This window comes from Corvus hawaiiensis, chromosome 10, assembly GCF_020740725.1.
Source record: "Corvus hawaiiensis isolate bCorHaw1 chromosome 10, bCorHaw1.pri.cur, whole genome shotgun sequence".
NCBI classification, from domain to species: Eukaryota; Metazoa; Chordata; class Aves; order Passeriformes; family Corvidae; genus Corvus; species Corvus hawaiiensis.
Window position 1 is genome coordinate 19,122,090 of NC_063222.1, and position 10,432 is coordinate 19,132,521.

Below are 10,432 nucleotides of genomic sequence, written 5' to 3' on the forward strand. Positions count from 1 at the left end.
TTTAGCCAATGATTTCCTATGTCTGGTTCATTGAGAGTTGCAGAGAATAGAGTCTCTAATGGTACCTGCTGCATGACCCTGTTTGTGACTTTGCCTGGTGACCAGGCAGTAACTTGTTACACACCACAGTAATGCTATAGATTTCTTGCACAGCTCAAGGGCAAAGAGAAAATTACTACCTTACTGATGTAATCTCAAATGTATTTCTCTTAAAAGAAGTTATGTGACCACAGACTTATCAATGTGAAGCTAAAATGCTCAACTAATAATGCTAAGCTAGGTTTTTAGAATTGGTGCTGGATAACTAAACATGGTGAGAAGCCTCCTCAGGTAAGGTGGTGCCGAGTGTTGGAGAACACAGCACAACACTGCACTGAGTTAATCTGATCTGAGGCTGTGGGCATGACATCCAACAGCAGCAGTGGCTGAAGAGGACTCTGCCTACAGCCCTCCCCAGCTGCTTCTTACTTTCTCCCTCAAATTGAACAGCTGGGCTGTTGGTAGAACTGCCAACCAGCACAGGTCCTGCTCCTCAACCTGTTGCTGAAGTTGTTTGAGCCAGCAGGCAGGAGACTGCAGTTCTCATCTGAGCAGTTTGACTAGTAAATCTGAAAATGAGGCAACAAGCAGCTGGGGATGGTAACCCATGCTCTGCACAGCTGCTGTGACAGAAGCATGCAGCAAGAAGAATGAATGAGCAGGTATTTTTTGGATGTCCTCTTTGCTCAGAAGCAGCACATCACTTCCTGGACTGAGATGTTTTTAAATTTCACCTGAAAGCTACTAAGGTTCAAGCAAAATAACAAACAGAAGGACTTTTCCCCTCTTTATTTCAGCTTCTGGGAAAGGAAGTAACTTTACTAGAAAAACAGTGAAATCTTAAGTTGGACTGTAACTGACAGGGCAGTATTCTAATGCACTAAAGAGTCTACTCTAAAGAGTTAAACTGGAAGTCAAATGTCTGAAGTACCTTCAAAAGATCTACCTGTGTTAATGGCTGGTAGGTATTTCTTGGTGTCCAATTTCCAGATGGGTTGGTCTATTCCACCACATGACAGTACATTAATGGGGATAATGGTTGTTCTTCTACCTTCTCTCTCTACAAAACTCTTCCTTCAAGAGCAGTTGACGGTGTTGCAGAACTCCCAGAAGCACAGTTAGCAACAGTTCATGCCAACACTTGAATCAAAACTGGGTCCTCCTTAGTGAGCGTTTCTGTAAGACTTTTCCCAAACACAAAAATTTTATTTAAAGCTGTGCAAATAGCCAGCTTTTCCACTGCCTCCTAAAATACAATTTCCTTTGACCTCCCAAACCAAAGTGACTTGACATTAACTCTCTGCCTCCTCAGCAGGCTGTCCCTGATCAGAAGTTTATGGCACTTAAAACATCAGATGAACTCTTGGTTCCAAGCATGTGTAGCTTTCCTTCTCAAAAGGCTTAAATTAGGTCATGTGAAGAGGAGGAAAGAGGCATGTAGGCAATCTGCTTTCATTGGTGAGTAAAATACATGATCCTCCCCACTTTCTTGATAAATAGGAAAAGATGGATATAATTAGGTGTCCTAAGGACCAAATAAGCTTCTGACTTGCTACAGAGCAGATGAAGGTTATGTACAGTGTAGCATACAAACCAACCCATATAAATAGTCCTCTGTAGAATGACTAAGTATAATGCCCTGCACTCTCAATCTCTAATGGAAGACTATTGCTCCTAGTTAGTTACAATCCTTTCAATCCAGGAGTGGATAAATTTAATAACACTATTCTTTTGTGCACTGCTATCCCAAAGATTGACTGAAAATAAAAAAATTATTTCCCTTTCTCTTTTTACCTAAGCCTGCCATTCTTCCAGGAGAATGTTGCCTGAAATTCTAGTCATGAACATAATCAACTCAAAGGCTCACTCATGACTGAACTAATCTGATACTGCTTCCCTTAAGTCTCTTCTATACATAACATTTCTGTCACACTGAGAACTCTGTTCAGGAGAAATGTGACAATGGAATCTTGAGTTCCATAATCACAACTGAAAATCCTGGCTGTCAACTAGAATTTAGCAATGTGCAGTTGAGATCTGGTTCCTGAGAGAACCTTGGTTGCTGTCAGTTGTCTCCTAGACAGAGCCTCCCAACAGTCCTACTGTGTCTGCTTGGGCATGAGGCCAAATGGCATTGGAAACCTCACAGAAACACCCAACAAGTGTATGGGGACGCTCCCTCAAACTGCTCTGGGAGTGATGCTACACAGATGACAAACCTGCTTCTGTAAGTGCTCCTGATGAAGTCTCAGGACAAAAAGGCAGCACTTGAGGAAGCTTTTAATATTCAGGGCTTGCTACTGTAGTTTATTGCACACTCAGAATAAACATATGATGTGTTCCTTAAGATGAGAGCAACAGATGTGCAAAAATCACCTTTCATGTGCTTAAATAATTAAATTTTATAAACTCTGCTATACTAATATGCAGAAAAAAAGGATGAAATTCAATGTTGCCAGGAGGACCTTAATAGATTATGATGTTTTCTGCTTGTTCCCTATACCTGGGAATGTAGCATACCTCCTATTTCTATACAAATGTTGACTACTAGATGTAAATGAAGCACTGGTTTATCTTTAATGGAGGCTCTGAGCTCAAATTTGAAGTTGCCTTAATTTCCCAACTTAGAGAAATAGAAGAGGCTTATCTTACATAAATGTAAGAAATACAGTAGCCTGCTACCTTACAAATTTAATGTAAAATTTTGACTCAACATTCTTTCTGGGAACAGCCTAAGTTCAGAGATAAATGTGTAAGAAGTCAAATCAGCTTCCACACTAAGGTTGCTTTAGCTAACAGAAAGCTTTTTTTTTTTTTTGCCAGGGACACAGGAGCCACATCAGATGTCTATATTAAAAAAACCCTACTCTGAACAGTATCTGTTTAATTTGAGGAGTTTTGGATACCTCCCCTGCTTCTTTATATCTGTGTAAGCTTGGCTTTTATCCTATATGTTGGCTGTGAAGATGCAGGAAAGGGGTTGGGGCAGGGGGGAAGAAGCTCTAACAGTTCTCACTTGATGGATTAAATTACTATCTTCTGCTCTGTGGAAATTCAAATACTGTAACAACAGATGAAGCATAAGGCACCAATGACTTCCAAGGATGCAAAGAGTAACTGATATCTTAGCATGATACAGAGGAAACAAAGGGAAATAATTTTACTAATGACAGCTGCATTATTTTAAGTACTTCATTAGGTTGGCACTAAGCAAGCAATTAAAAATACTGAAACCATAATTCCATAAAATATTGGATAGGTAGGCTTTTGGAGAGATCAAAGGATAAATTTTAGATACAAAATTGTAACTACAAAGTGCTAAAGCAATACTGCTGATTAAAAAGAAAAACCGGAACTCCAATGTCAACTTACACTTTTAAGTTGATGTCAGATGTATTCTCTGTGGCACCTGGCAACTCATTTGTATCCTGTGATGCCCCTTCCACTGTCAAGGGCACAAAGCCCCACTTCCAACACTACGCATGGACTGCATTAAATCTGATAAGTAGACAACTGACTGTAGCTCAGATATCAAGTTAATGCAAATCACAGGTTAAGCACCGTTAAATATTTACACTTTTTTCAATGAAAGTTAACAAGGGGAGGATATGAAGTTTTGGTGCTCGCTAAGGAACCAGGCAGGTAAAACCAAACCTGTTAAAATTGCTCCTGCTTTATTTTCAGGTGTGCCTCATGACTCAGTCATAAGAAACATGATCACTCTGTGTTTAGCATGCCAGAACTATAGATCATTGCATCGTGCAGAACTTCTGTCAATGTTGAAAATAATTCTGATATGGTAAACGTACCTTGACTACCATGAGATTCAACTACCAACTACAACCTGGCTAAAGCTTCTATGTGAAACTCTGGTCTCTGAAACAAAGATCTCTCAATGCTGCCAGGGTGAGAACTTGTTCTGAAGTCAGACTAACTGGGAACGTGGACAACTCCTGCTTGTAAAGTATTTTAAGTTTTGTAGAAAGTAAGAGGGTTCTAAAAACCAGAAATATGGATGAGGGAGAACAAAGTTATGTTTTCTAGGGTATTTTAAAATTGCATTAGAGCAAGCTATGTGCAATTTCTGCTTTGGGTCTCTACAGAGTACATGTCCCAGCTTCTGGCCAGTCCTGTTCCTTCTTTTGGCTGGCCACTGTCTCCTTTTAACCCATGAATTTGATGCTTCATCTTTCTATTCCATTGCAAGGAGTCTAAACAGAGTGAGATCTGAGGAAGTGCACAGAGGAAACCTCAAAACAAAGGGGAATCTTTAAGCCAATTAAAGCTGCGACCTTGTTAGTTTTGTAAACACTGCAGCAGGTAAGCATTTCAAATTAATAAGCTGCCAAAAATCCACCAGCCTAACAATTAAATTGGAAACTCAATTCCATGTTGCTTCCAATTAGATTTCTCAGCTTTGGAATGCTGCATGAAACTAGTTCAAAACCTCAGTGACTGTTCTAGGAATTGATGGACAAGACTGTCATTCAGTTCCTCTGTGTACAGCAGACCTGGCTGAAGTTGGAAGTTTCCCTGTGTGCAGAGTAATATAAAGTTCATAGATACTCTAATGATTTCTGTTATAACTATATTTTCACTACAGCCCTATCCATCTTTCTAAGAGGATAACGCTCTGCTAGAAAGACTTCCTAGACAGAAGAACAATGGTGAGAATAAAGCTGGAAAAAGCTCTGGGAGCTAGGAAGATGTTGCACAGGGAAGTCTGAGGATTGTAGAAAAATAGGCCAGCCTTTGACATGAGAAGTTTTGCCTGCAAGTGTTGGAGTGCTTGAGCAACAGGTGTATGTTTACACTGACCAAAACCACGAGTTTCATAACTCTGTAATTGTTCTGGAGTTAATACTGTCAGTTAATGCTGTCTCTTCATGCTTACATTGATCGTATTAATTTGTTTCAGGAGACTTCTGAAGGATAGGCTACTGCACAGCCTTAAAACGAATTCCAAAGGAAAAACTTACCCAAAACTGATAAACAGCTACAAGACGATTAACACTATAGAAATTCTGATAAGACTCCTCTGTACAGAAGCAAATAAATAGGTGATATCATGTTTGACTTGTAAGATTTAAAATGGAAAGCAGATGTCCTCACTCCTGTGTTGAGAGGCAAGACATGGCACTTTAAGCGTGCTATGAGAATCAACCGACTCGTTTGGGTTTTCTCCTCCTTGCTGTTCTGACTGAAACCTCACAGAAAGAAGCGCTTAAAGAAGTGGGACTGTGGTCCCTCAAGAGTTGGATGTGAATCTGCTGTTGCAAACTATGACTGGGTACTTCTAATCTACAGCACGGATGCTTTCCAAATGCTGGCAAACCAAACCAAACAGGGTAACTGTCCATAGGGTCCTTATTCTAGTGCGCTTAAAAAAAATAATTCTGCGCTAGTTCACCTCAGAACAAAGGTAAACAGGCAACCCACAAATTGTCAAGGAAATTGTTGAGGGGGAGCCATCATAATATAACAACCCTGAACTCTGACTGTTGGGCAAGTACATCACTGGTGTTACTTTCTTTTGATAAAGGATGCTAAATATGTACATCTATTAGTACACACTAAAGATAAAATGACAGAACAACATCTGAAGAATATGTTGAAAGGGTATGTGAGGGTCAAGTAAAATGCCCTTCTGTAGCTTGACAGAGTAACTGTCCCATCTTTCAGAGGAAAAAAGGCATAATCTAATTTCATGCATTTGAGATCACAGGACCAGATGTGCATTAATACTTGCAGAAATAAGACTTGGCTAATACTTCACACAAATGGATCTTCAGTTACCAGCTGAACTGATGTTGCTTTTAGCCAAACAAGTGCATTTTCATAGCACTAAACTACCTGTAGATATTGTGTGGGGTGTAACAACTTCTGTTCAAGCAAGTGCCTTTAGGATAGTTTGTTGATAAACACACTTACAAGGTCTGTTAGCAGATATTGTCCCTGAACAAGTGACAAGCTCTAAGTGTTTGCTGTCTGCTTTCAAAATTTTTCTGCACCATATTTACCGGACTGTTAGTGGTCAATTTTAACTGGTGCCATAAAAATTCTTAGGACAAGTGTAATAAAGTATAATATTCTCACTTGCCTGCAAGCATCAAATATATTTCCCTTGGTTTTAATATTTTTAAAATAGCAAAATCCATGAGAAGAGGGAAAAAATGTTTATGGCTTGAATTTTGGGACATTAGTCACAACATGTTTCTGCACTACTGTCATAGAGGAAGGAAAACTTATCTTTGCATCGAAATTAGAGCGTGGATTTAGGCTATAATTTAATTTCCACATGCCCCAATCATCCAGCATGCCCCAATGAGTAGGAAAGCTTGTAATTAACCCCTTCTCAGGAACCACAAGTAAACAGAATTGTTTGAGGAAACTCTGATTACTCAACGTGAAGTGGACTTCCAGCTAGAGTGCCTGCTGTTGGGTTAAAGTTAGCAATTATTTTGGAAGCCTGCTTCCTCAGTGATGCTTTTGGCCCTAGCAACTGTTCTTGCCTCCCAAGGAATCCCCTGCACACAGCCCCTGAGTGCAATGCCATGCTCCTCTCCTGTGCTAAAAGCAAGCTCAGTTTGAAGTGCCAAGTTTGCAGGATGTGCTTAAGTTGGAGTTGAACTCCCTCCCTCATGGGAGCAGAGGAGAAAGGATTCAAGTACTAAAAGTATAAACTGAACAGTTTTTCACAACATGTTTCTCTATTCCTTTCTATTAATTGAGTACATGTAGCAATAGGGTGGGTGGAAGATAAAGCACCTCTGAACTGTAATTCTCTCTGGAACAAATGCCAGCCCTTCCACAAGGGATGGGAAGTCTGAGCTGATGTCTCCCTTACAGGGAGCGTGGTCACAGCTGGGCATGAGCAGTTTCCTGTGGGGATGGTGTGGTGTCTCAAGGCTTCCTCATAAATGAGGAATGTCTGTTCAGCCACTCTTCTGGTTTACTAAGGGCAATAGATGTTTTCCAACTATTTCAGCTTGCTAAAAGTTTCAGTTATTAAATGCTTCTGCAAACTTTCCTGTTTGTCAGACTTTGTACTACATGGTAACTATCAAACTACTCTACAATGTTTTCGGAGAAGTGCAGTCCAGATTTTGCCTTAAACTGTCCTGTCAGAAGTAAAATTTCTTTTTTTTTTTTTTTGCAAGGACAAGCAAAGGATGACTAGACTTGAGACACTTCAACACAGACTGCAGAGTACTTCTAATAAAGCTTCTTGTCCATGTTATAACTGCTTGAGATCATAGAAGTTTGTTGTCTGACATCCTTCCTCTCAAAGAGCAAAAAGTATTTTCTCTTTAAGACAGCAAACAACAAAAAAGTATTGTTTCATTCAAAGTTGGACAAAGGCCTTTATGTAAATTCTGCTATCCAGCAAAGACTATGTAGAAACACATGCAAAAAGCACTTAAAAGTTTGTTCCCTAGGCTTAACTTTCAAGGCACTCCTCACTTCTACCAACAGCTTAGTCTGGTCTTGTCAGAAGCTTGTTCTAATTGCCTGCACAAAAGGGTTTTAATTTATGTTTTGACAGCTAACATACTACATCTTCATAAATACAAAGAACTGTCAATAGTGCCAGCGCAGAAGCAAAGGAACCAGATGCAGTACTAACAGCTGGGGGAGACTGCAGTGATTCTATAAAAAGTTAAGAAAAGCATCTGCTTATAGTTTGATAACAGCTATCTATCTAAATCCAACCTAGAAAATCAGATTCTGCTACAGCTGGCATAGAGATTATGTACATCTCACTGAACAAAAAAAGCCCACCACCCTGTTTAGAAATCATAGGTTCAGATCTAAAGGATATTGCCTTCACTTCAGTCCTTTTTATTGTAAAAAAGAAATACAAACCAACTCACAACAATATTCTCGTGTCTAAAGGTCAAGATAGCAAGCTTACATTTGCCTTGTAAGCTTAGAAGAATTTACCACAGTAAAATATACCACATGTAAAATAAAGCTACTCTATTTCTCACACTCAGTCTGAACATGGGCCTTTAGGTTGAGCCTTTCTCTACTCTGCTGAAATCCTGCGCTGGAAGGTGCACAAAGGCTCTTGCCTCTCTTCCAAGCTCAGATCTATCTAATTTCATCAGCTTTAAATTCACATCCAGGTACCCCAGGCATAAAATCAGAATGCTTTTTCGAAGCCACAACATGAAAAGTTTTTAAACGAACTGCACAAAAAGGCATTTACACGCAGAATACGTCAGCAATAAAAGACACTGCACGACCAACACATGTGCCAGTACCTCACGGTATGACAAGGAACAAGGTGTTTAGTTGCTCCTGGACCTGACGACCAGGTATTTCCTTTTCAAGCAGAGGTGCTTAAGCGCAGGCCGGAGGGAAAGAGATCCTCCTAGCGCAGAGCTACTTCACCTGCCCTCTGTAAGCTATCCTCGCTGCGGGCGGGGAGCTCCCACTGCCCAGGGCCGCCGCCCCCGGCCCAGCCCCTCTCAGCGCCGGGCAGGGGCCGGAGGGGCGGTGGCCGCCGCCACCCTGCTGGGGACTTTGGCCGCCGGGACCCCCCCACCCACGGCACCCCACAGGGCAGAGACGGGACCCCGGCCCCGGCGTCACGGGGGCTCCTTCCCTGTCCCCCCGCCCCAGTCGGCTCAGAGCCGGTCCCAGCCCTACGGGACCCTCCCGCCACCGCCGGAGTGCGGACGCCATTGAGAACCGCGTTGCCATGGCAACCCCCCCTCCCGCCCCGGGGGCCTCGCCACAGTGGGGCGGCGATCCCCGCGCCCCCCGCGCCGCCTCACAGCCCCCGCACGGAGGATACAGCTTGAAGCCGCGGAGGATCTCCTTGGCCCGCTCGTCCGTGGCCGACATGGTCCTGCCGCGCCGCGGGCGGGCGGACGGGGCTGGGCCGGGCCTGGCGGGAGCGCGGCGGTGACAGCGGAGCCTCAGGACCCCCCGCCCCTCCCTCCCGCGCACCCGCCACTGCCCGGCGCAACCAACCCCAGCGGCCGCCCGCCGCCGCGCCGACCAATCAGCCGCTGCTGTTCCCTCCTCGCCCCGCTGTCTGGCGTATGAATGACAGCACCAGTGACCAATCAGACAGCGCTCTCCCTCATTCAAGGGTGGGTGCGCAGCGGTCGCCCAGAGTCTTCGGTTGGGCCTGACGTGGCCGCGATGGAGGCGCCGCAGGGTGGCCGGGCAGGGGGAGCGGACGGTCCCCGGGCCCGGGAGGCCTCAGCGGGGAGCAGTCGAGGGAACGAGGAGCCGCCACGGGCCTGGCCAGCGGCGGCCGAACATCCCCGAGCCGCTGGAGCTCGGTTAGCGCTTCTCCCCAGGCAGTGGGGGTCCTACGGTTTCGTCTTTGGGGCTGCTCGGCGGAGCTCCAGCCTTGAACTCGGGTGGCGCCGGGGATCCGGGTGCGCAGAGCCAGAGCAGCTTCTGCTGGAGACCTTCAAAACCCACCTGGACCGGTTCGTGTGTCATCTGCTCCAGGTGACCCTGCCTTGGCAGGGGGTTGGACTGGATGAACGCCAGAGGTCCGTCCCAAACCTGACAATTCTGTGATTCTGCGTGTACCGAGGCCGGAGCCAACAGGACCAGCATTGTGGAGAAGGTTTAAAATAAATAGCGTGCTACCCCCCTGGAACAAAGGCAGCCTTCTTTGTGCTGCAAAAATTTGAATCACAGAGCAGTTTGAGTTGAAAGGGACTTAAAGACCATCCAGACTGGCCTCGAACACATGCAGGGATGGGGCATCCGCAGCTTCGCTAGGCAACCTGTGTCAGTGCCTCAGCACACTCACAGTAAATAGTTTCATCCTTATATCTAATCTAAATCTGCCTTCTGTCATTTTGAAGCCATTCCCCTTGTTCTATCATTAGGTGCCCTTTTAAAAAGTCCCTCTCCAGCATTCTTGTAGGACACCTTCAGGTACTGAAAGGCCTGAGTAGGGTCACCCTGGAACCTTCTCTTCTTCAGACTGAACAATGCAAATTCTTTCAGCCTTTCCTCATAGGAGGGGTGCTCTAGCCCTCTAATCATCTTCACGGCCTTTATGTTTGTGTAGCAGAGTTGATTGTGGGGGGAAAGTCAGATTTGTTAGCACATCCCAGGAGCCAGGCTGCTCTTTAACCTGAGCAAATTAACCCCTCTGTTAACAATCTGAGTGCAACTGATTAAAAAGCATTAAGTCGTGGTAAAAATAAAGGCAGCAGTTGTAACCCAGTCCTCAAAAGAGGACCAGTGAACAGTCAGGGTGCCATCAATACACTCACTCATGGCTCCACTTGCCTCCAAATCGGCCACTGTACAGAAGTGGAGAATGTGAGCATTAATAAAGGGTGCATTTAATGTATAAGGACAAGGCCACTGCCAGTATCACCAATAAGAGATCTTAATAATAAAAATAGGC

At 44.0% G+C, this 10,432-nt stretch overlaps 1 protein-coding gene across 3 annotated transcripts in view; it reads right to left on the reverse strand.

Moving 5' to 3' along the window:
• The window catches only part of PDE6D (phosphodiesterase 6D), a 34,743-nt gene extending 25,755 nt beyond the window's left edge, over positions 1-8,988 (reverse strand). For 2 of the 3 annotated variants that reach the window (XM_048315035.1, XM_048315034.1), the window contains exon 1: positions 8,307-8,419. Coding sequence is in view for 1 of the 3 variants with exons in the window: in XM_048315033.1 (XP_048170990.1) it covers positions 8,843-8,892 (50 nt within the window). In the remaining 2 variants the exon portion in view is untranslated. Of the gene's footprint in view, positions 1-8,306; positions 8,420-8,842 lie in introns of those variants that run through there. The other variant, XM_048315033.1, reaches the window with a different exon arrangement.
• Positions 8,989-10,432: the final 1,444 nt, after the last annotated feature.